Here is a 26,911-nt window from a genome sequence, read left to right as displayed (position 1 = left end):
GAGCTGGGGGTGAAGTCTTTTGGCCCTGAGGCTTCAGCAGGAGGCAAGCACAGTTCAAGCCCTTGGAGAATATTCTGTAGATGAAAGTCCTTACAAAGTTCCTTCTCCTTTCCCTTGGCAATGAAGTAACCACTGCAGGCCAACCCAGCAAACAGCACACTGGCAGAGGGACAGTCCAAACTCCTGCAGCTTCCTTGGTTCTTCTCCTTGGCAGAAAGGTTTCTTGTTCCAGAAGTGATCTACAGTCTGTGGGACTGGGTCCCAATATTTATACCCCAAAATCCTTTGTTCTCTGAAGACTGAGAGACCTCTGCCTAGTTCAAACCAGTTCCTGAGCACTGTGTTTACATGACTCTTCTCTTCCTTTCACTGTGCAGGGCAGAAACATCAGACGCCCCACAGGAGGTGGAGCCAGCACAGGGGAGGGAAGATGCAGCTCTGGAGCACTCTGTTGACAAGATTACCCTTCTCCTTTTTCTGTGCAGGGCAGAGACATCAGACATGCCACAGGGGGTGGAGCCAGCATTGTGGCGGGAAGGCCCAACCCTATTCAGGTCCCAGGTGCACTCCCTCCCTCCCATCTGGAGGTAAATCTCCCTATTCACCACTGGGCTGTCCCAGACTGTCTCATGAAATTTCCCCAGCCCTGTCACACACAAACCCAGACAAGGAATACACAAGTCAGCAGAGGCGGGCTCAAATGGTTAGGCAAGCAAATACCTACTTTCTAAAAGTTGTATTTGCAAACACAGAATATTAAAATAAACTTTACTAAAAGATGTATTTTATTATTCTGAGTGCAGGCATACTAAACTCGAATTTCTACCATGTTCTCTGCGTCAGGATTGTAGGGATGTAACAATCGTCACTGCCCATTCTAGTCTATGAGAACAGGTAGCCTTTAATAGTGAAAAACAAAAATGGCTGTAATTCACTACTAGAACATGCTACACACATCAGAGCATCTTCTAACTTATACTTACAATGCACCCTGCCCTTGGGCCTACAATAGGGGTGTCTAATAGGAAGCAAAGGGAAGGTTTAGGGACTGGCAAGTGGATGAACTTGGCTAAGTCAACATGGTAGTCACATACTACACACAGGCCTTGCAATGGCAGGCCTGAGACACACTTTACAAGCTGCTTCTGTGGGTGGCACAACCAGTGCTGCAAGCCCACTAGCAGCATTTGCTCTACAAGCCCTGGGCACACATGGTGCACTGTACGAGGGGCTGACAGTAGATCAAATAAGCAAATCATGGAATCCAATCGATATATCAATTTAACATAGGGAGCACTTTCACTGTGGCACTGATTAGCAGTGACACAGGTCCCAAAACATACAACCAGCAAAAATAGGTCAAAACAGAGGAGGAAATCCCTCAAAAATGGAAGGGAGACTCACGCCAATGATGTCAGGTCTAACAGACGCACTTCGCTATCTGGGGATATGGATTGGAAGGAATGCGACAATGTTTTATCAGCATAACATGGGCAGGATAATCTGGGGTCTTCAGGGTAGTATTGCCTTTTTGGAACACACTTAAACTCTCCCTAATGGGTAAGATTGCCCTAATAAAGATGGTGGTCCTACCTCGATGCCTATACACTATGCAGGGTTCTTTCTTTGAACTTCTGCACCTGGTATTCAGGGAACTGGACCCATCGCTGGTCCTATTATTGTGGAATGGGAAGCGATGTAGGATAAGTCTAGAGGTCATGAAACGTAGATGGGGCAAAGGGGGTTTAGAGAGCCCAGATTTGGAACTTTACTATTTCACGTCCCAATTGCAACATGCAATAGCCTGGTTGGACACGGTTCCCTCTTGGGAGAGATCCCTGGTGGCAGGTACATATGGGGACCGACAGCTAGGAGCGCTTCTATGGCGGGTGGAGGGCACCGAGAACATGGCCCTCCCTTGGTGCAGCTGGTGGCTGCAATATGGAACCGGGTGGTACGACGACTATTCCGAGAACGGCCGTTTGTCCCAGAGCTGGACTTCTGGCTGATGCCGCCCTTTGCTCAAATAGACCAGGTTATGTCTACGGAAAAATGGAAGGAGGGGGGCTGCCTGATGTTGTCCGACCTCTACCCGAAAATAAAAAAAACATGTTTATGGCTTGGCTTCGTACAGAATTGAATATGACCTAGGAACTCCAAGTCATGCACCACCATCAGCACCCTGCATTCTTGTGCTTGTGGTTTGATTGTACTCTTTCAAAATAATGACTAAAACGGAATATGCAGAAAAATGTGAGTTAAAAAGTGAGTGACCTTTGCCCCACATGACATGCTTCTTGATAGCTAAGGGGGTGTGCGTGTGTGTTTGTGTCTGGGGATTCAGAAAAAATAAACTAATGCAAAGTTCCTCCTCTTTTCTTAATTGTATCGGATTTCCAAGCCCCGATATCCTTACTGGGTTTCTTGGAGAGTTCTACTATAGCTTATGGTATCTAACGAAGCTCCCTTTTGGTTTGCAGGTGACGTGGGTAGCGAAACAAGCTTGTAAAGCACTGGATGTTGTGGACCAGCAAGTGCTTGTCAGTTACCTGCCCTTGAGCCATGTTGCAGCTCAACTCCTGGACCTCTGGCTACCCATATTTAATGGAGGAGCTACATATTTTGCAGACCCGGACGCCCTTAAGGTAAATACAAAGGAGCTAAAGCTCTATGTGTAGGAAGAATACTGACATGAAGATGACCTCTCATGGCCAACCTGCCCTATCTTGTGATGGGTTTACCAGGTATCAATAAATTAATCTTGCTCTTCCCTTTGAATAAACACATAAGTGGGAAACAATTTGGCATTTTGGGGAAGCAAGTTAAGAGTAAAACTGGCGCTCTTGCATCCTCTGGGCAGTGTGTGCTGGAAGGGAGTGTGATTAGCATACAAAGTAATGCATGTTTATACCCCTATTCGCTGCAAATCTTAGATTGGAGGTTCTTCTAGCCATAGTGAAGTCCAGCCCATGTCCTTTAAACCTTGTGTTGTAGATTGGCCAGACAGGTGTATTCTGAAATGTTTCATATTTGCTTCTACACCACCTGCCTGTGTTGGAAATTCCACATTTTCTGGCCTGTCAAACACCGTTGAATTCATATCTTTGTCAGCCAGTGGAAGCCTTCAGGTCTCTCTCTCTCCATAGTGGCACATCAGTACCCATATTATGATGATCACTTCGGTGCATATCATGTTTTCTGGTTTGTCCTTTTTGCATTGTTAAACACAGGTAGATGAATTGAGACCACACCATTCCCTGCTTCTTCCTTTTTGTTCATAGGGCTCCTTGATCACCACACTGCGAGAGGTGCGCCCCACTGGCTTTCTTGGGGTGCCAAGAGTGTGGGAGAAGATCCAAGAACGGATGAAGGCCCTGGGTGCCAAATCTTCTCTCATCCAAAGGAAAGTAGCTGCCTGGGCCAAGAGTGTTGGGCTGCAGGCCAGCTACAATCGCATGAACGGGTAGGGTACAATTGCCTCTTGACCGGATGATTCTTGCATTTTTAAATGCCTTTTTCTTAGACACTTGTCTTACTTTAATTTGACGTGTGAAGGCAATGTGTACAGAAAGCCCGCTATTTATTCCTATTTTTAATATGGGTTGTCCATGTTAATGCTACTACTTTGATTATCTTCATCTTAATAAGATGCACTCATTATCAGGACCTGGCTTTTCTTGTGGCATAATACTAAAACTAAAATGCTGTCATATACAGAAGAATATCTCGCCATAGGCAGGATCCTTGTGACATATTTCTGTAAAGATGTATGCTGTGTGTATAGTGTAATATGCTTTTATTGCCATTGACTGTAGTGGTAGCCATGATTCAGAAGAGGCAAACCCTTGTGTGGGTCATGATTTACCTCCACTCCCTCAATGATGGTAGTAGATAGCACATTTCTCAATGTGCATGAGCGGTTTATGCTCTACATTTTGATTTTGCTTGTTCAGTACTTTAAAAAAAAAAAGGCGAACCAGATAACCAGGGCCCCCTCCCTGGCAATGGATCGGGCCGGGGACCCCATCCACCAAGACACTGCTGTAAAGTTTATATTCCCTGCCCGCATTCTCTTAGGCACGGAACACAACTTTGTTTGTCGCCCAGGCTGCAGCACAAAAATAGGCGAATCCCACCCAGGCTTGAGCTAAGGATGATTTAGCCAGCTCCTGCTGGCACCCGGGACGAGTGTTGGCTGGTGAGCCGATGGGAGCCTTAGAACTCTGAGGCCCCCAGTGGCCTGCAATGATTTTGGCTGTTGTGGGTACCCTAAGTAGGCACCCACTATGGGTGCTGGCTGCACAGCCTGCATAAAAAAAGAATGTGGGTACCACAGAATCCACAATTAAATCAAACAGTGGCCAACTCCCGCCACAGTACTGTCTGGTGAGCTGGTAGGACCTGCACGGCCATGGGAAGTCTGGGCTCACCATGCTTTTGGTGACAGATGCAGGAGAGCGAACCTCTCCCTGATCTCTTGTACTCCAAGGAGAAAGATGGGTCTGTGGAAGGAGTAAACCATTCACCCAGCTTAACTCCTGAACAGCAGAGAGACTGCCACCAAGTGTTAGGACAGTGCTCCTCTCTTTTCTCCCTTACTGCTGGGACTGCCCACCTGTATACCCATGTTGTGGACATAGGGGACAACTTCCCTGTTAAGAATAAATCTTACAGGTTGTCGGATAACGTGAGGGCCAGCATTAGGAGTGAAGTCTATAAAATGCTGTAGTTGGCGGTGATAGAACTCTCTAGTAGCCCCTGTCCAGTCCTGTGATTCTGGTACCAAAAGCTGCCCCACCAGGCACCACACCTGAACTGAGGTTCTGTTTGGATTATAGTGGGCTAAACTCAGTGACAAAGACTTACTCATCCCATCCCCCAGACTGATGAGCTTTTTGACTGGTTAGGGGCTGCCCAGTACTTGCATACCTTTGAACTTGCATCAAGGTACTGGCAGATCCCCCTAACAGAAGGTGCCAATGAGAGGCAAGCCTTCTCCTCTCCGGAGGGCCACTACCAATTTTGTGTGATGGCCTTTGGACTCCAGATTTCCCCTGCCACCTTCTAGAACGTTGGTGAGCCAAGTCCTACCTGGATAACATAGCTTTCTTCCCTAGTAATTGGAAGGACCACCTTTTTCACCTCCAGGAAGTGCTTCAGGCTCTGCAACAGGCAGGCCTCACTATTAAGGCCAGTAAGTGCAAGATAGGACGGGGTATGTGGTGTACCTGGGACACCTGGTGGGCAGGGGTAAGTTGCAGCACCTCCAGGCCAAGATAGAGACTATCATTGCCTGGGAGACCGTCAAAATCCAGACTGAGGCCAGAGCATTCCTAGGCCTCACTGGGTACTTAAGGAGGTTTATCAGGGGATATGGCACCATTGTTGCCCCCTAATCAGACTGACCACAGGCCCTTCAGGAGGCTGATGAAAATGAGGGGCGAGAATCCAAAATTGTTGGTGGCCTATTCTCCTACAGGGTGGGCCACAGACAGGGTTAAACTAAGGCAATGCTGATGGTCTATCCAGGTTTTTCCACCTTAGTGATGAGAACTCTCTAGAGGTTGGGTAGATCTCCTCACTTTCAGCTGAAGGACACGTGTTAGACCAGTCATCCGTAGGGTTGTCTTGCCCCAACCTATTTGGCTGCTTACTTCCCCTTTTTCTGTATCTTTTTGTTGGCCCTAGGATTCTGAGCACTTTACCACTGTTGACCAGTGCTAACTTGCATGTGCTTCTCCCCTAAACAGTGATAACATATGCGTATACACATTTGGCTTATTTATTTGACTTGTAAGTCCCTTGTAAAGTGGTATACCGTATATCCAGGACATGTAAATTAAATGCTAGAAGTGGACCTGCAGCAGTGATTGTGCCACCCACATAAGTAGCCTTTCAGCACTGCCTCAGGCCTGACACTGCAGGGTCTATGGGTACAGTTAACTGCCACTTTGACTTAGCATTTAAAACCCTTTTCCAAGCCTTAAACTCCCCTTTTATTTCACATAAGTCACCCTTAAAGCAGGACCTAGGTAGTCCTAAGGGCAGTGTGCTGTTTAACTAAAAGGTAGGACATGTACTTTTAAGTTTTACATGTTCTGTTATTGAAAACAACTAAATTTGTTTTTCACTACTATGAGGCCCCCTGCTCTCATAGACTAGCATTTGCAATTCCTTAAACCACTTTTAAGATGTAATTCCTGATTAGAAAGGACTAGCTGAATCATGTTTCATATCTTTGAAATAGTAATGCTAAATCCACTATTCTGGTAAAGTTGGATTTAGCATTCCTGTTTTAGAAATGTCACGTTTACTGCGGTGTGTGCCTTGCAGCCTGTCTCCAATACACATCTGGGATGGGTGACAGGTACACTTTGTTCTCACTAGGCAGCCACAAACACAGGAAGGGTGGGTGTGACCGAGAACTCTTCATTTATCTACATTCTGATTGCTCTTCCTGGGTAAGAAGGGGGAGCGGACACCTGAATAAGAAGCGCCCTGTGTCCCACACGAAGGGTGTGATTACCCCTAACAGTTAGTCTGGCCGACAGGGCTGGGATGAAAGGGGACCATTGCATTTCAAGGGTCTGCTTTGAAGTCACCCCCACTTCAAAGGCACATTTGGGTAGAAGTACTAGGCCTGACCCTACCAAAATAGTATGCAAATGGACCTGTGAAGAACTCTTCCAGGAGCAAAGATTGCTGTGCTACAGGGATTGCCACTTTGCCTGACTGCTGCCCTGAAGGGACTTATTTCTTTTTGTTGAACTGCTCGCTGCCTGCTGATCTCTGCCCTGCTGAGGACAAGAACTAGACCCATCTCACTTGAATCAATAGTGACTCTAAGGACTTTCTGGGTTGCCTCCTGTTTCTGAAGTCTCAAGGCCATCAAACACTTCCTTCAACCCTGCTGATTGAGTCTGTCATCTGTGAGTCCTATCCTGCCTGAGTGGCCAATCTAGTCCTGGACCTTAGAAATGGGTTCTGCAGCTGTTTTGCTTCAAAATCGACAGTGACAACTTTGCTCCGATCAGAACTGACACAGTGCCCTTCGGCACCGATGCAGTGCCGATCTGAAGACCTCACTGCATGGACCGAAGATGTAGGACCTAACTGCGAGGTTATATGCATCACCTGTATCATAAAGGGGTTATACGCCAAAGCCTCCTCTGACTGCATTGATCGGAACCGACGCATTGTTTACATCCACAAGAGCGACACATTGCCTCCCCCGCTCATTGCAGCGAGCCTTCGACTTCGCCGCTTGCTCAGTTTAAGGCACTTTGTTAGTGGGCCCTGCATGAGTCCTATAGCAGCCCTGCTCTCCATCGTGGTCGGCCTGAACTTTGGATTTGTCGTAGTCTAGTTCGACCTTAAATAACCCTTTCACGCTAGTGACTTTTAAGCAGCATTCTTGCTTTATTCTTGAAAAATTCATAGCTCCGGTTCTACTTACTGGATTTGGGCATTTTGGCCTTGAATGTCTCATAAAAATATTCTCCATTTTCTAAACCGGTGTAATTTTTTTGTGGTGTTTTAATTGTGTTACTGTGTGATTGTGTTGCACAAATACTTTAAGAACAAGCGTTATTTCCCGTGACAGTAACGTATCCAATGGACACACCTTCAAAAAATTTCAAGAATATTTCATATGGTTTGTTTCATAAAGTTGTATTTTATTTTGTGTTAAGTTCCATACTATTACTTCCATAGTATATAGGACTTGCTTGATTATTCAAACATTTCTGTCTGGACTATGAGCTGTTGAGCGAGGGGAAAAGGCATAGAACCTGAGTTCCTTGAAATAACTGCTACATTAGGGGTTCCCAATACAATCGGGAAACTTCAAACCTTAACAGATTACCTCAACTTGGCAGAACATGCCTGCCAGAGAGGGAGCTGTAGAGATGTATCTCAACATATTCATATATTTAGACGGTTAAGATATTTGAACCTTATAATTAATTTTTACATTTAATTGTTGGGTAAAATTAAGCTACTTGTAAATTAATTTTAATTTTCTTTAACACAAAAAGGGAATAGTCCTGTTTAAGGTTTAGGGATGGGTAGGGAAAACAGGTTGCAGGGTGTTTTAAGGATCATTGATGGGTAGTGTATGGGGCAATATGGAGTTTTTGGGCTTCCAGGATGAGTAGGATATGGGGTAGTAAGTGGATTTTAAGGCTCTGGATCGGTTGTGTACAGGGTTAGTAGTAGTGTTAGGGTTCAGAGTCTGGTAGTGTATAGGGGTACTAAGAGTTTTAGCTTCAGTGAGGTGTAAATTACAATTAAATGAACGAGGTTGAGGATGCCCTCATGAAAGGGATACACCTAAAAGCCCCAGGGCCGGATGGGGTACCCCTTGATGTATTTAAAAGTAATATCTAACTATGGGCACCCCTCCTGACAAATGTTTTTAGAGCAGCAATAATTGGGCCTATCCCAGCATCATGGAAATAGGCCATAGTGGTACCTGTGTACAAAAAGGGAAACAAGGAAGACCCGGCCTGCTATAGGGCCATTTCCTTAGTTGACGCTACGGTTAAGGTGCTGGGAAGAGTCATTTTAGCACGTCTTGAGTCCTGGGCAGACTCCAATGGGCTAATGTCCCAAACTCAATATGGTTTTGGAGTTATGGGGACACATGAACAGTGCCTCAACTTGTCCTTGACCATGGGCAAGTACATGAAGGCAAGGAAGGGGTCAATCCACTATGCCCTCATGGACTTGTCCAGTGCTTTTTGATGCGGTCAATAGGGGCAAACTGTGGTCCATTATAGGGGAAGCTCTCATCGCCCTCCTGGGTAGGCTGCACGCGTCCACTACGGTAGCCATAGAATTTGGAACTGGGGAAAAAAGCACTGGACCTATTGTTTCCACAGAGGGAGTCCGTCAGGGGTGCATACTGGCCCCCTTCCTCTTCCTTGTGTACACAAACTGCTTAGAATCAACCCTATCCGATCAGGAATTCTACTTCCTCAGAATTGGAGGCAAACCGGTTCCGTTGTTCTATGCGGATTACACAGTTTTAATGGCCTTAAGTACAAATAGCTTACAGAAGACCCTGAATGTTTTTACTGATTTTATGTTGGCTTTGGACCTAAAAGTTAATTTGACTAAATCCTATATTATGGTCAGTGGTCCTAGTCATACTAAATCTAGAAAATTTATTGTAAAGGGCAAGACAATCGATAAGGTCTCCAATTTTACTTCCCTGGGTAATGTTTTTTTTTAAATTCTTTTTTATTAACAAAAAGGGGACAAACAATACATATACAAACATAGACCAGAGTGCATCAGGTGACCATTGTTACATATGTTTAGATGCAGACTTCCAAAGAAAAGCAATCAATTAAAAGAAAGGGAGTGGACCTAGGCAACCTCCTGTTGCTCACTAACAGGATCTAATTCCGGTGGTTCACAGATGTCGCCTCGATAGGCATTCCAGGTTCCCCAGATCTTAACCCATTTGCGGGGCCGTCCTCTAGAAACATATACAGACTTCTCACGAAACATACACCAGTCGACGTCTTCCATCCATTTCCCATCGAGGTGCCCGAGAAGCACCCCAAAGCTGTTCAATATTCCGCTTAGCAACCGCACAAGCCAGAGCCACCCAGATCTTACCATGGCTCGGCAGGTCCGTGGGCTCCCACACATTCAACAAATAACGTCTTGCCTCCAGCTCAACCCTCGCTCCCCATACTTCGCTCATTTTCGAATGTATCTTGTTCCAAAAGTCACGGACCCTCTCACACTCCCACAAAATATGCAGGAACGTCCCAGGCAAACCGCACCCTCTTCTACAATCAGCAGACGCAGCCAAACCCATCCTCTGCAATCTCGGACCCGTGACATAGGAGCGGTGTAAATTCCTTAGTTGAACCAATCGAAGCCTCATAGGGACCGCCACCTCCTTAGGGGACGACACCGCCTCCCTCCAGTCCTCCTCATCAAGCAAAAGGCCATCGGCAACCCATTGTTCACTCAACTGCACCAGGGGGTCCTCAGTATGGTTGATCAGTTTGCTATATGTTAAAGAAATCGTTTTTGTGGGGCCAAGGCCATCTAGCAAACGATCCTCCAGTGGGGAGGCCACCGGTGGCTTTTTGCCTCTGGGGGGTAACAGCACATAGAGCATGGCTAATCTGGAGGTATCGAAACCGTTCCGTTTCATTCAGCTGATACTTAGGCTGCAGCGCCTCAAAAGTCAACATCCTGTCCTTGCCCCACACATCACGCACCTGAGTTATACCAATCAAATCCCAGCGGTCAAACCCTTTCGTTTTCCAAAGCATCCCCAATTTCTCAGAACTCCATAGCGGTGTAGCCAGCGTCAATCGCCCAGGCCATTTAAGGTCCCTGTTGGCCTCGTGCCACTCTCGTAGAGATCAAGGGGGGCCCCACCAACGGAAAACGACCACGCCTAGCGTATAACACGCGGGTGTACTCTCCCCCTGGCACCTGACCAGGGTCCATCGCAAAACCGGGATCAACAGGAGAGCCGTAAATAGCGTGGTTGATGGGGGCCAGCTGGGACGCCCAATAGTACTTCCGAATATTAGGCAGACCGATGCACCCATCATACCAAGGCAACATCAGCTTCGACAATGCAATACGCGGCCTCCCCTCCCACAGAAGGCTACGCTGCAAAGACTCAATCTCGCCAAAATACGACGGGGGCACAGGGTCGAAGGAATTCTGTAGAGCGTATAAGAACCGCGGAAGAGCTATCATTTTGAAAAGGACAGAGCGGCCCAACAGAGAGCGGTAACGTCTTCCACCTCATCAGCACGAAGTCTGGCCAAAGGGGGCAACAAATTCAACCAAAAGCGTACCTTAGGATCCCTAGAAATATGAATCCCAAGGTAGCGAATACTGACCAGTTCCACTTTCACAGGGCAATTCCCAGGCACCCTAGGGGGATCTCCACTCAAAACAAAAAGGACCAATTTCGTCCAGTTGATCGTGAAGCCAGAGTACCTCCCGAAGATAGCGAGGACATCCATAAACACTACGGGGGGAGGTAAGGTATAGCAGAATATCGTCGGCGTAGAGCGAGATCTTGTCTTCCCACTCCGATGTCCATAGCAGCCCTCTAATCGATCGGTCCCACCGCACCCAGGCCGCGAGAGGCTCCAGGGCCAAAGCGAACAAAAGAGGCGAGAGAGGGCAGCCCTGACGGGTTCCCCGCCCAAGCGAAAAATCACGGGACTTATGATTTTTCGCGACCACCCGAGATAAGGGGGCAGAATACAGAAGACGTACCCAATCGATAAATACTGGGCCAAACCCCAGCTTCGTCAAAACCGCGAACAGATAGTGTTGTGAATCTATCTAGGATCCTAATGAAGATATCCCCGATTCATGCCCTTATATGGTTATAACAAAACATATCCTTATAAAGGCATAGCATTCATGTCCATATCTAGTCATAGCCCATGCAGTCCAAATACGGCAAGGCTACTCCCATAGACTCCTAGAAAGTACAACACGTTCTTTAAACAAACCAAGCCTCCAGCAGCCCGGAAAATCCCCCTGCTTTTGTTTTGATTTGCGCAAGAACTCCTGGAGTCCAGAAAGAACTGTTAGTTCTTAGTGACGTCTTATGTCCAACCTTACGTCAAACTCGGCACCTTTCAGGTATAACTATACCAACAGTTGCCTTAAGCAAACACACGGTGGTTTGAAGCAGAGCGGCTATCTACTTGCTCTAAGCCCACCTGATGCGAGAGCCGAAGGAAGCTGACCCTCCAATTTGACGCACTCAGAGACGCTGTCTTTTCTCACACCGAGAAATCCAGCTCCGGTGTTTCCAGTCACCCTTGCGGGTTGCTGGGAGATCGAGTCCTGAGAGAGAGATACAAGACCTCCTACATTCTATTACCAAGGTACGGAGCTAACTAAACCCTTAAGAGAATTCTTGATTCAGATTCTTTGCAAAAAACCTATCTTAACTTAAACTGCAACTTACTTATTCCTTCCCACGTATTAGGCTTCGGTCAGGTACACCGGGGTAGGCGTATCTTAGAAGCACCAGTTGAGTACGTTAGTCAATGTTTTTATGTATGTATATATTTTATCCATTTTAAGGTATCATATGGCTAAGAAACCATATCAATGCTTTTACAGTATTATTTCATAATACTCCTTTTACTGTACGCACTTTACTTTATGATAAGTATTGCAATTGTGGCAACTCATTTCTCTTGCATGAGAAAGAAGACTGCTCAATAAATAACACCTTTTATTGAAAACGCCCGTCTTTCTCTGCACTCCTGGTGAAATTAAGCATGCACGATTGACTGAGTGAAATAGTTGTCTATTGTTTTCACACAACTCTAGAGATATACTCTTTATTCTGAGGGAGCAAAGTTGTCATGTTTATATGGTTGTCAGAAACTAATCCCTTCTTGTCTATTCAGGAAAGTTAACCCCTTCCTGTTCACTCGAAAGTTTCTAGTGACCTCTGAGCTAGCTGGCAAAACTAATTAAGTCTAACATAGTCAGTAGAGACCTAGATGACCTCAGTCCTACGTCTAAACTGCTGTTTATGTTATTACAATGCGCAGAGCCTATTGGGAATATAGGAACTACACTACAATAGGGACACTCCACCCGGTCGAAGGCCATAGTTGCGTCTAAAGGCAACAACACTGTCGGTTCATGGATGCAAGACGCGCTCGCCACCACGCCATGCAACCGACGAAGATTAAGTGCAGTGTTGCGCCGCGGCATGAAGCCGGACTGATCTGGATGGATCAAGGTTGATATGACCTTCACCAAGCGGGTGGCCAACAGTTTGGCCAATACCTTAGGTTTCACGTTTAACTAAGAAATCGGGCGATATGAAGAACAATCCAGCCTGGGCTTACCCTCCTTACAGATTACCACAATATTGGCAACACGCTGATCGTAGGGCAACACCCCACGATTACGGCTTTCCATATACATATCCTTCAGATACGGGGCCAATTGGTCAGCATGCGGCTTAAACAATTCAAAGGGGAGACCATTAGGGCCGGATGCCCTACCAGAATGGACCCCCCGAATGGCCATCGCCACCTCGTCATTCGTGAGAGCTGAGTCCAGTAATTCCCTATGATCATCCGACAGGGTTGGCATCGGTATATCCCGAATCATTTCAGCGTTATCTGCCTCAGTAAAAGATCCATCCAAGGTATACACCTCCTCATAGTATCGAGCAAATTCCTCAACTATCAACTGGGGGTCCGACGTGCCCACCGAGCCCGCGATGCTCAGCTCTGGCACCAAGCGAGACTCCGAGTCGCCCTTCTCCAACCAAGCAATCAGCTTCCCCGCCTTATCCCCGTGCTCATAGATCCTGCTCTGGGTGGTAGCGTGTTGTGCCCTTGCACTGTCACGTGTCAGAGTTCTATATTCATCCCGGAGCAGTTCGAGGCAATGGCTCTCCCCAGGGTCACCCCCGGAGGAAACAGCAGTCTCCAGGGCCAAGAGTTCTGCCTCCACTCTGTCCAGCTCCACCCTCTTCTTCTGCCCAGATAGCCGTGAGAGGGGAGGTCCTTTCCCTTGTGTCTTGTAAGCTTCCCAAAGGGAGCACCTCGAGGTAACCGAGCCCTCATTTTCGAGAAAATAACGATCGGTAATCCGCACCAGCTCCTTTTTAACCACAGGGTCTTTCAAACGCCACGCATTTATAGGGGCTATCCTTCCGACGTCTGCCTGTCCCATACACAGCCGAAGCCAAATCGGCGAGTGGTCGGAGACTCCGCGCCCCAAATGAGTCAGTTCCCATATGCTGGCAATAAAATGTGGTCAATCCTTGAAATGGAGTGATGCGCCACCGAGGCACGAGTGAACTCAGTAGCGCTCGAGTGTCTGAGACGCCAACAATCCACCAGCCCCGACGCAGAAAAAAAGTCGGGCAGCCACCTACGAGAGGGCAACAGCACCCGGAGGGGGAGCCTATCGAGCTCCCCGTCCATTACTGCGTTGAAATCCCCGCCCAACACCGTGATTCCGACATGGAGGGTCAGAATCATCCGGCCCAAATCACGAAATGTATCCACCTGCAGCGCCGGGGGGACATATATAGACACAAGTGTGACAGTGCTACCCTCCCTAAGACCAGATATAGCTACATAACGGCCACGATTGTCAGACCAGGTCGAGCGGACCGCAAAGGGAAAGGAGTTCCTCACCAAGATGCCCGCACCCCTAGAGCCCGATGTAAAGCCAGCGTGGGCGACAAGTTTGTAACCGCCCCTATGCAACGCCATACATCGCCTTCCCATGAGATGTCTCTTGCAACAATACAACATCTGGCATGTGCTGTCTAATGAACTGACTCCCCATGGTTCGCTTTATCTTATCACCCAAGCCATTCACGTTCCAGCTGAGGACGGAGAACCCCAGGCCCTGTCTAACGGAAGCCATTCATCATTTCGAGACACAGGAGATCCGAGTGCACCCATAGCAAACCCTGGTCATACACAACAAACAAATCAAACCGCCAACACCCCCAACACCCAGGCCCCCAACCCCCCCCACCCTGCACCCCTGCATGCAAAGAATGCACATCCCCAACTCGCAGTGTGCCTGTCGCGCCCAACTAACTACAGGTATCTAAAAGTAGAAAAACGGAGGAGGACCTTACAACTGGCCGCCCGCCGCCACCACCCCAGACCAACCACTGTCCCCCCCATCCGGTAAAGGCACAAAAAAGTCATGAACAAAAATTGTCCAGATGGGGGGTGGGGGGAAAGGTTTTACAACCCCTACCAGGCACCTCTGCGCCATCGGTACAGTTCAAAACAAGTCACAGTTCTTCATTGTCTGAACGGGCCTGACCCCCAGGCTCTGACCCCACAATTCGATCCAGCCAGACCGCAGCCACCTCAGGAGTGTAAAAAAAACATGTTTTTCCGTCGCGTTCGATCCTCAGACGAGCCAGATACATCATAGAGTACTTTGTCACGGTCCCTCAGTCGCCGTTTAATAGACAGGAACCCTTGCCGTTGTCCCTGAACCGACTGAGTGAAGTCTGGGAAAAATAGCAACGAAGCATTCTCGTAGGCCAACGGTCCCGTGAACCTCGCGGATTGCAGGATAGCATCTCGGTCTCGTAAGTTCAGGACCCGTGCAATGAGGGGACGCGGAGGCGCCCCGATCTTCGGGCGGCCACCGGGAATCCTATGTGCCCTCTCCACGGTGAAAAAATTACTGAGGCCCTTAGGCTTGAGATGATTAAGGATGAGGTCCTCAACAAATAGGTCTGGGGAAACCCCCTCGGACCGCTCCGGAACCCCCAGGATGCGGACATTGTTGCGTCGCGCCCGACCCTCATACTCATCGAGCTTCCCATCGAATTTGAGTCGGGCCGCCTGAAGCTTACGCACTTCCTTCTGGAGCTCCGACACATCCTCGAGGAGACTTCCCGTCTTGATCTCAAGATTCTTGACCTTCTCTGTAGTTTTGGTGAGGTCAGCCCTGATGAGACCCACCTCAATAGTGACAGTGTCCAGTTTTGTGTCCATCTTGCCCAAGGAAGATTGGACCCCAGTGATGGCGGCCATTAAGTCTTTCATGGTGGGGTCATCATCATTCGGACCCCCATCCGCACCCCCGGGCGGGGTTCGTTTCGCATCAACAGGGGACCCCTTGGAAACGGCATATTTGTCGATACAATTCGACTGGACCTGCCGGGCGGATTGCAGAGATCTCGGCGGAGGCTTCTCAAGGTCTCTCAACGCCATCTCGACCGCAAAAGCAGGAGAAACCCACCACTCCTCAGTCGAGTGCAGGTGTGTCCTACGGAGGGCGACCTCTGGACAGGATAGGGAGGCCCGGGACGTCTCGGCCACCACCCGGAGGTGACAAAATAAGATCCGACCGGCCACTTCCGGTCCCGGAGGCCGATGTTGTTGCACTACACCCCGGATGGCTCCGAACTAGGGGTCCCGGATCCCGAGACCACAGGCCCAAATACTTCCGTCGAGGATATTCAGTCACCGGAACAGCCAATCGAGCCAGAATTTCACCTGCCGACTCAGGTGCTGGTCCCCCACCCGTTGATAGGGACGAGGTTCAGGATACTGTGCCGGATAGTCGGTCAGGATGTGGCGGCCGGCAGAGCCGATGCTCAAGCGGCCATCTTGGTCGCTGGCGCGGCTCCTCCCCCCTGGGTAATGTTTTTAATAATAAATTAAACTGGGAACATCTTATAACATTTAGGGTGCTGAACACCAGCCATGCTGTAGAAGGTCTCTTTTGATTTGCATGTAAGCCGGGCCACAAGCAAGTAGTGGAATTGATTACCCTATATAAATCAAAATGATTGTCTATTGCTACTTACGGGCAGGAGTATGGGGATATTACAAAAGCACACAACTACAAATACTGGAAAATACGTTTTATAAAAGATTGTTGATGATCCCTAAAAGCGCCCCCACAGCATTCTGTCACTCTGAGGTAGGGGTGGATTTTATTGAAGACCGGATTAAAATTGCCCCACTTATCCTCTGGGCTAAAGTCAGGCTGTCGGAAGACTTAAAGCTCTTAAGGGAAATTATCAAGGATTGTATGACACTGTATAATGCCGAGGCTTTCCTATTGCTCGGCTATGTGAAAGGAAAAATTTATGAAATAGGCTTAGGACATTATTATGATGATCCTGCCAGCATCGATACAAATATGAAACTGACCATAAAAGATGCATACTCTGTGCTTGATAATCGTCGGCAGCGAGCAGGGCTGCAACTTTACCTAGACCGGCCCCTTTTACAGCAACAATTTTAATTTTTCCTTTACCACAAATGTGCAGTTTAGATTTCTTTTGACTAGGCTTCGGCTTTGCACATTGCACTTTGTAGTGGCCTTTCCCAAACAGGCGGGATGGTGCAATAACCTTACTCCTTGCCCTTGCAATAATTCAGTACAGCAAAGCACCTTGCACGTTATTCTATTTTGCACACTTTACAAGGAGCCATGGGCACGGCTCCTTATTCCATTTTTAAGAGAAATTGCCTACGAAATTACCTGGAGGATTTTAGTCTCCTATGCTCCTTGTCTACTGAAGCTATTTGTACTGCAGTATTACATTTGATTAGAATTGCATTTTTATTAAAGAAATGGTATGAAATGTAATTGGTGATCCCTTTTAGAAATTAGAATTTTTAATCTTTTATAAACTGTGGAGTATTAGTCATGATAAATCATTGTACCAATTCGACATGTAAACTCTGTTGATTTTTAGGTCTCGCCTTTGCCAGCGCGCATGCGCTGCTCTGCGAGGCTTATAATAAGGACTTCCATCTCACACATCTTTTTCTCATATATTTTTTTCCCCGGACACGCATTTGATTGGCCATTTGCGTAAGGCTTCCACAAATGAAAGCACACAAATGGCCAAAGGCTCGGGTATGTCCTACCTTATCTTTAAATGTTCCCTCCCATAGCCTATGTGTCTCGGGAGCGAGCAGCGGCGCCATCTGTTTCCAATGAACGCGCCCGCGTCACGCGATCGTGTTAACTGGAAACAGATGGCAGTCGCGCTGACCCTGATGCACTTTTGCTCCAAATGCGGTGCTTTCACTTTCGCCGCCGACCTGGCACACGCTGCTGCTCTTTTGTAAACAAGTGAGCAATCAGCTGCTGGGGGACATGAGAGCTGTTGTGTAGCTTGTAGAAGCCTAATACACCGCACACCCCGAAAACAGTCCGGTTTCCAGGAGACAAAACGAGTTGCGTTCCCGAGCCAGGAAATTCTGCGGAAGCGTGTCAGCAATGCAACGGGAGCACCCCGTCGGCAGGTAGTCCTGTTCCGGACAAAGGAGCAAAACCCCCAAATCAGTGTAAAATTGAGGCGAGCCCATGCAAGTGAGTACATCCGCCCCTTCCATATCACGTCTGTCGTGGACAGCGCCCGCTTTCTGCTCCATCTCGTGCCTTGTAGCAGTATCTTTTCTCTCTGCGAGCATGTGACTGCACCCCAACATTTGCTGTCATTTATGAAAATTCCTGTCTGCAGGAAAGGGGCTGTTCAAGCAAACGCCAGACAGCTGAGAACCCCAGCTCCACCCCCTACTGCTTGGGTGAGAACCCACGTTCTGAGGCTACCACATATGCCTCCCCTTTGTTCTCTTCGAATCCTCCTCGCTTCCTGGTGTTCCTCTGTGTCCTCTCCCTCACTGCTGGGCCCGGGCTCTGGTTCCTGTTTCTTTGTTTAAGAGTCAGGCCCTGGATGGTTTGTGGGAGATCAGACATGCTCTGGAGTGTTTAAGAATTTTGACAGCAGTTTCTTATTTGAGTAAACACCCTCCTCCTGAACACCCCTACCCCTCTGGCTACAGCCATGGAGGTGCGTACCCGTAGCCTGGGTCTTCAGCTAGACTGCCAACAGCCATAAAACAAGCCCCAAAGTGCAGATGAATGTGCAGCTCTGTATTTTACAAAGCCACCCATGTTTATTTTTTTATTAGGGGGGGTGGTCACGTAGCATTTTGAAGTCCGTAATCTCTTTGAGTAAAGGCTGAAATAAACGATGTCAGAATTCTGCTGTTTTTTGGCTAAAGATCCAAACCTTACAAAACATGTCGCACATATAATGTGGGCATTTGGCAGCTGTGGTGGAGGCGACCCCTACCACATTATAAAAGGGTTCTTCCATGTGCTGGGTGTTAGGGTTAGGAATAAAAAGAGATTTCCTTTTGATGCAGTCGACTGAAATGTTAACGTATCTTAGATCCCCTTGCGGCAGTTTATCAACACCAGCTTTTCTTTCAATTCTAGTAGTTGTAGTCCTGAATTTAGATGAACAGGGCTGCAGTCCCAAATTGCAATTGTAAAGCTCAACTGGATGATCTAAATCTACTCAAACATCTACCTAAATGTAAGAATTCTGACCTCACTCCTAATCTGGACCAATGTTCCCATCCCACCAATGCAGTTTACCGGACAACTAAGCACTGCTCTGCACTCCCTCTCCACTGCAAAGCACCGCCCAGCGGCACTTTACTCCAACATGGTTCTGCCATGTAGCACATTCCACCTTTCTGCTGTACCTACAATAATGCACTGTAAAGCGGCATTTTGTTGGTTACAAAACACAGGGCGTTCACTACGTTCGGCTGTCGTCACCTCCACCTCCTAGGCAGTCTGCTGCCCTGGCACCTTCAGGCTACACCACTGTATGGGTGCCTGGTTTCTGCCCCCCATACCATAGCTACCCTGCCCCTTCTACCTCTGTCCCTCTGACGTCTGCAGCCCGCCCCCTTAAACCAAGTTCTATTCTTACCGCAACAAACCTCCCATGTCCTTGAACCCCCCTTTCCTCTGCCCATGTACTTCTTTTCTATTCACCGCTACCGGTGGCCCCTCTGCTTTCACAACTGGATCCTGCAGAGTGAGCGTCTGTTCTCGCTTCTTCTTGTGTTTTTTTTGCCTCGCTTTCACGTCCTAGCCCAACCACCTCCCGAAAAACCGACTTCCTGGTTTCCCCCCACTTAATCCCCACGTAACCGCTTGTGGCAATGGCTGGTAATATTTACAACTTTCAACTACTAGGAGCCTTAGGGGGAAAGGAAAGAAGGGTTTATACTCAATACATATTAAACAAACAATGGCCTGCCCTAATACAGTATGGAATCGTAGACCCCTACTTGCTATGCCTGTATCTGTTCAACAGAGGGTATTATACCACCGTCTGTCTGCATGTGCTAAATAAAGTCACAACTTTGAAGGTAAAAAGATAAAACAAGTAGTATGTGCGCGTGATCCCCGTGTACTCAATCCCACACCTCACTATACCTTTCTAAGAGGGTGAAACCTTCAAAAAAAGGGGGAGGGTGTGGTACTGAAAATTCTGGACCCATGTCATAACCATCTCGTATCATGACGATTTTGGTATCAATAGACTGAGAATGGCGAGTATACTATCCACGAGTATTTTCGTCATTTTCGAATGACGAAATCACCCTGAAATCCTAGTTTTCGTCCTGAACCCTCAGGTTCCATTTTGTGTACGGCAGCCATTTTGTGAGTTGCCCTCACATAGGCCAATGACTAAGGACAAACACGCTCCTGAAGGACACGTACACCTTTGCTGACTTCCCTGTGACCTGGACGAGCTGAGTCCACTGCCCGAGGCCAAACCTGTTCGGTCAGTTCCTCTCCCAGTGGCCGAACGAGATGGCATCAAGGCGCAACATGCCATAAACCTTTCATCGCACACGAACCATGCCTAATCTTACACACACCTGTCCCTGTTGCCTACTTTATGGCTTGCTTTACGAGGAGGAGGTGCCCGTTTTTATTGGGGGTCCACCGATATCTGATGGAAGTTCAGGGCCTTGCCGGGTAATTAATTGTGGGCTGGACAAACTGAAATGTGGGTTTGTCATTATGACTCTGCTTTTTCTTTGTAGTGAAAATATGTGAATGGTCAACTGTAAAACAAAGAATGTTTGCCTAAAGCGTAATATTTTGTATAAAAAGAGAAGGCTGGCTTTGTAAGATTGAGCAGTCTCCTGAGAATATACACCGTGTTGTACTTCTAGGATACCTGTTACTTGGGTGCAGCCAATAAATTCGATCTTTGACTTCACCTAGAAGACTCTGAGTTTCTGTAGTCTGAAACAGGAAGAACCCGAAGTCTTAGGGTGTTGTCCCTGGCACCGCTGGGTTACCGGTTCAGTACCGGTTCTGAAAAACCCAGTACTTCAGTTGGCGCCCATCGTGGGGCGATATCAGCGTTACCGGTCCAAGCCAGAGGGCCGCCACTTCATCGACCCCTGCATGTAGACGTGGTCCGAAAGTCTTTGCTGCGAGGTTCCCCGCTTCCCGGGGGCTACAAAGGACTGCTGCCCTGAGTATCGCCCTGTTTTGGACCCTTGATTGGTAGAGCGAAGCGATAGACGAGTCTTCTGGTGACGTCATCGATACCTCAGTTAAGTATAAGTGGAGCATCTCCCAGTCCTTAGTTTGGTTCTTAGTTTGGGTATCCCTTCGGGATCTTTGATTTGGACCTTGTAAGTACCAAAGCCGAAGGACTCGTGTATTCACGAGACTATCGTATTCGATAATCCTTTGAAGTTTGAAGCTAGACTAGAGAGCGAAGATGCCTGGTCTTAGCAGACTTGGAAATTTGTTTTGTCTTGGTTGTAATAGGGATTCCCGATTGGAGGACTCGTGTCCGGTTCCTCCGATTGGAACTCCGACCTATGAATTGTATGTGAAACATGGAGTAGGCCCCATCACATACAATGAAGTGTGGATCCGATACACCCGCAAAGATGGTGTTTTAAAATGGCCCCAACATGGTAGCTTTGACACGGAGATTCTAGATAACCTTGAGGTTAAGCTTTTTAAGAAGAAAGCCCGGCCGGCGATGTTTGATTCTTTCCGCCTATGGCGTAAGGAAGCCAAACAGAAAGAAATTAAATTAGCGAAGAAAAATAAGAGAGAAAGGGGTATCTCGATAATGCAAGCTGCTATGCAGTTTAAAGATAATGAAGAACAGATGAGTGAGCAGTTGCACAGGCAACGTAAAATGGTAATCGATAAATGTTATCCAGTTTTGCCGCCTCTTCAGCAAGATACAGCAAAAGATCTTGAAAAAGACTCCCTAATGTCGCATTTACTGAGTTCGCCACCCCCCTATGCACAAAGTGCTACAGCACCTCCGCAACCTTTAGTTGTGCAGCAACCTCCGGTTGTTGTACCCCAGGTTCTTCCACAGCCACCAGCTGTTCTCCAGTTGGCTCCTACTCTTCCAGTGCAGCCTCCTCAGGGGCCACCGACTTTGACGTCTGCTTTGCCTTTACTTCCTACAACTTTGACAACTATATCGACTCCCACTCTTGGTATTCCTCCAGACACAGCCTCTACATCTGCCTCGCCTCACCCTGGTTTTCCGCTTGTCTTTTCATCAACTTCTCCCTCTGTTCGACAAAGAGTGACTAGCACGGTCACTAGTCTTCTATATCCCTTCTTTGGGGCAACAAGTACGACCCCTACCTCAGATCGTACACAGTTGCGTAGTCAACTATCTGATTCTAGGGAGAAGGAAACGTTGAATTATTTGGCAGGTAAATGGGTCACTGACTCAACGAGTTACGACCTAGAGTCTGTTATGGATGTCTTCCATCAGTGGGAAGCACCGAAGCAGACATACGTTTTTGAGAAAATGTATGTTTTTCTGTGTGAGGATTTGGAGGACAACGATTTGGAGCCTAATCCGCCTGAGTTGTCGTGTCCGGTTCGAGTTTGCAAAAGGCACAATTGTGGGTCCAGATGTTGAGAAAGCAGTTGCGACGCTGTTATCCTTCAGGAGTGAAGGCGTTTCTCGTTCATTGTTTGATTCCTCTGTTAAAAAGAAGGTGAGACAGTACCCCATGAGAGAAGTTCCTCCAGTATGGAAGGAAGCAGTGCAGGAAGATGCCGCTAATCATATTGATGCTGTACCAGCACATTTTCAGCGTGTTTGGGTACATGTTCCTTGGAAGCGCGCTGAAGTCTTGGCCCTTAAACAGACATTGCCTGATCCCCGTAAAAATCCTGCAGGGTATTACAAGGAATTGTCACAGACAGCAGGCTCTTGCAGTATGAGTTTAGCAGACATAGACATGTTGTTTGGGAATGTTGTTCCACAGCCTTTGTGGGGAAAGATTCGTCATACAGATCATGATCAAGAGTTAGGTGACACATGGGCTAATATTACTGCTGCAGATGGCTGACAAGTTGGTGGTGCTAAACCAGAGCCTTTAGTAGCAGATCTCCCTGGTAGGATCATTAATTACATGAAAACTCTAATGCCTGCGATGCGTGTGAATTGGGATAAGTTGTCTGCATGTAAGCAGAAGAAAGATGAAACGTACTAATGTACTGATGTACTAACTGAAAGTGTAAAAGTTACTTCGAAGTAGCTGAAGAAATCGGAGAAGTCTAAATGTAAAATGTACTTGATAGCCTTGTTTCTTATGATCAACGAGCTTGTTAAGAGGCTGTGTAGAATGCTTAGGAATTCAGCAGCGAATATTAGGAAAAGCTTCTCTGTTGATGAGAACTCGGAAGTACTGAATGAGCGCATTTACTTGCCATCTGCTTGCAATGTAATCACTCTATTAAGTGGACTCCATTTAAAGCATTTCTTCAATCGCATACTGCACTTGAAATGCTCACACTTATACTTCTACCTTGTTGCACTTTAATGAGACAAAGGGGTCTACTGATAATCTTACTTATGGTCATTTGCTATATCGAAAAAGAAACTGTGCATAGTTTGATTCCGAGCTTAGAGAATTATTAATGACTGAAGAAAACAATTACTATATGAAATTGAAAAAAACAGGTAGGCTTCAAGAAAAGGAGTGTTAATTAGATCTATCGTATTGCTGAATAAAAATAGTTTAGTAATGCAGAACAATGATCACTTGTTTCAAGTGCTTCATTAACATGCATGAAATTTGTAACGTCATCCTTGGTGGCCGATGCTTTACTTATGCCTGTACTAGCTGAACTGAATAATTTAAAAAATTGAGTCACACTTAGTGGGACATAGACACAATTTTAAAAGAGAATAACCGACATTTCAAATGTAAACCAGATAATACTGTTCTGCAGCCAAAGTTCCACCCTTTAGTTAACAGGTATAGCCTAGATCAGATGTCGCCTTCATTTTGTCTGGGAGCAATAGTTTAACTCATGCCTGAAAATGTTCCTCATTTGTAGAGAAGACATCGCTGTACATACTTTCTCACGTGTCACTTGCGCCCTCACAATTTTTCACGAGCACTTTTGCACAGTATGCCACAGGTTACATGCCATTCATTGTAACGCAGTGTCACCCTTCCATGTGTTTGACCATATAAAGCTAAATATGTCAAATGTGTATATTCACTCAACTACAATTTGTGTTGCCAAAAAAAGTGTCCCTGCTTTTCTACCCTTTCCATTCCCAGCAACTAATTGTGCTACGTGTAACTAACCTTCAATAAACACACTTGTGAGACATTGTTGTATGCTATATTTGTAGAGAACACAGCAGAAAGGTCACCCATCTGTAACAAAGTTACTCCATTTTTTTCAGAGTTTGAAAACTATCATTCAAATTTTAAAAGACTAATGGGCTCTCAAGTTATTTGGTTGCTGCAGCATGTGCATTCATTTATCATTTTCAAAATGCAAACGGACCGGACCGACTTTTCACTGTAGTGATTAGAATCATGTTCTCTAGACTTCTACCTGTTGTGGTTTTAGCAGCTGGACTAATGATAGTATATTGTAAAATGAATAACTTGCCATCAGTTAATGAACGCAGGCACTGGCTTGGATGGTCAGTCAGTCAGTCATTAAAACTTTATTTGGTTTGTTACAACCATAAAAGTATACACTATACATTTTATAAAAACTTTGTAAAAACACATAATATGAAACATTTACACTGGCTTGGATGGTGTTTCACGTTACCATATATCGAATCTCGTTCAATTCTATGCTTGGAGGTTCCCGTAGATTTTGCCAGCATGGGTAAAACCTGTATTCAGCTTCCTGAAATGTGCCAAGAAGATAATGTTGGACGTGCCTTTGGGACTAGGAAACAGAAGCCACATGAATTTGATGCCAACCTTTGAACCACTTCTTTCGCATTGTGATAAATGTTTCACAACATGTAAAGCTTCTGCTATGGGACCGGTGGAATTTGAACCTGTTACCATGAAACAAGAACTGCTCCTTCTGAGCAAGATGAAGCCCCCACCTTCAGAGAGAGCTGAGGAGAAGGGGGCTGTCTGTACCTTGTCACCACAGGTCTTTCCAGATTGCTACTGAGTGACCTCGACAGACTGATGAAGGATTGGCTCCATCGACTTTTACTTGAGTCAAATGTGAGTCACAGAGCTGTGAATACAACAAACTAATCCTACATTAGGAGTGAAAATGGCAAAGGTTTATGTGGATATTAGTAATCTGGAAGAAATAAATTTGTTGGTCGGAATGTGGATCCATAGCTGAAAGACGTTGGCATCCGCATTTCTAGATCTGCTGCTTTGCTTCAGCGAATGACTGCTGTATACCCTGAGATGCGGCCGCAGGCTCTGATGTCATCATCGCCAGATACACAATGTGATTTTTCTTTATGCATTCATTTGTTTTCCTTGCACACATTCACTTAACATATGTACATACATTCAAACTTCAGCGATACCAAGAGGAGAATTGGTATGATGGGTTGCAGAGGCGTCGGGCCTTGACAACTCCCCTGGGTCTGAGGTCCGTGAACCCCAAGCCTCTCGCTCCATCCAGCCGCACAGGTGAATACTTCCTACGCCATGGTCATGTTTGGGGCACCTTGGATTTCAAGACCAATGTTCTTATGGAGGTCCTTCAGCCGGAGTCAACCTCCACTCAAATCTTTTAACTTAACGAGGCCCTTAGAGATACTTTAAGGGCATGGGCCAAAACCCTATTCTTGCCCCCTGGTCAAGTGACAGATTGCACAATGCAACCTCACCTCCTCCCTTAAAGCTTGATGGTGCAACTGTGTGCTAGCAAAACTAACCCCAGCATGTTCCAAACTTCTCCCCTGATAGTAGGGACATTCGGTAAAATGGTCTTCTTGTCTGCCAGCTTAGTGCTACGATCTGTGAATGCCAGCTGTCTTCTGACCTGATATTCCCATGTCCTTTGGGATTTGGTAGCTTAAGTCCTCCTAAGTCTTCCAGTAGATCGCCGACCTGTCCTCGTCCAGGCTAGTCAGGACTGTCATGATGCTGCCATGTTCACATTGTTGTTGTTTGGATTCCATTGGTACCAGTGTCTCGATAAGCTGCCTCACTAGGCTGCAGTCCACAAGTTTTCAGGTGATGTCCATTCTTCCCTCATGGACATGCCATTCAATTGGGTTCGCCTGTTTGACAAGGCAGACTCCTCTCTCCATTACTTCAAGGAGAGCAGCTCTACAGCATGCGCCCTTGGTTTATCTGCCTCACATTGCCAGCCACATCAGCCCTGACTACCTTTTTGCAGCTGAGATGCCCAATACTACCAGCCAATCCAACTTGCACAAGGTGCCCAGCTGTTTTGCGGTCAAAGCCATGGTGCTGACTGCCCCAGTGGTCTGGGTCAATAGGCTGCCCAATCCACTACCACCCCTGCACCTGTACCAGCCTTTAGCCCTTAAGGATGCCCTTAGTCTAACACTGCAACCCAGCTTTATTTTTTTTGTGTCCAGTTGGCAGACCATAAAATTAGAGTCCTGCAAGTTGTTCAGGGGGGGGATATGCTCTACCTTTCATTCCCTTGCTAACGCACCTCTTACAAGCGACTTCAGATGAATACCTTCAAGCTACCCCAGAGAAGATTGATGCCATCTAGGGGGCCAGGCGTTCCTTCACAAAACCTGCATATATATGTTGTTGGGACAAATTTGTGGTTTGGTACAGTACTCAGCAGCTAAATCCCTTCCAGGCAAAGTTATCTGGCATTTTATTTGTTTTGTCTGTAGCCCTGAAAGGCTTTTTTTCTGGACTCGGTTATAGGGTACCCTGAGGCTCTTTCTGCTTTTTTGTGGTTGCTGGATCAGCCCAGACTTTTTTAAGGGTTTACAATATTTGTTTCCTTGCTTGCTTTGTCATGCCACAGTGGTACCTTAACTTCGTCATTACTTTCCTGAGGTGACTTCTATTAAGGTGCTTCACAGCTGCGCCTTGTACCCCCCGCTGGATCGTGCTCTCCATTAAGATCTGCTGTGCACTGGCTGAAAAGCAGCCTCCGGAAGGACTGCGTGCTCTCTCTACCAGGGCCAAACGTCTACCATTGTTGGCCCAGTGAGTCCCTGTCCTGGACACTGGCCAGACCGCAAAACGCGGGTCCATCCATACATTCACAGGACACTGTTGTCTGGACAGTCCAGTTCGCTGAGAGGCATTTTACC

At 47.0% G+C, this 26,911-nt stretch overlaps 1 protein-coding gene across 3 annotated transcripts in view; it reads left to right on the top strand.

Annotated features, from left to right (window-relative positions):
* Window positions 1-26,911, top strand: part of LOC144817687 (long-chain-fatty-acid--CoA ligase ACSBG2-like) — a 1,080,196-nt gene that overhangs the window by 886,599 nt on the left and 166,686 nt on the right. For all 3 annotated transcript variants that reach the window (XM_078674432.1, XM_078674431.1, XM_078674433.1), the window contains 2 exons: window positions 2,481-2,645; window positions 3,282-3,463. In XM_078674432.1, coding sequence (XP_078530558.1) covers window positions 2,481-2,645; window positions 3,282-3,463 — 347 coding nt within the window. The remainder of the gene's footprint in view (window positions 1-2,480; window positions 2,646-3,281; window positions 3,464-26,911) is intronic.

This window comes from Lissotriton helveticus, chromosome 2_1, assembly GCF_964261635.1.
Source record: "Lissotriton helveticus chromosome 2_1, aLisHel1.1, whole genome shotgun sequence".
Classification (NCBI taxonomy): domain Eukaryota; kingdom Metazoa; phylum Chordata; class Amphibia; order Caudata; family Salamandridae; genus Lissotriton; species Lissotriton helveticus.
The sequence above is the reverse complement of the archived record's forward strand: the minus strand, read 5'-3'. Positions and strand labels throughout refer to the sequence as shown.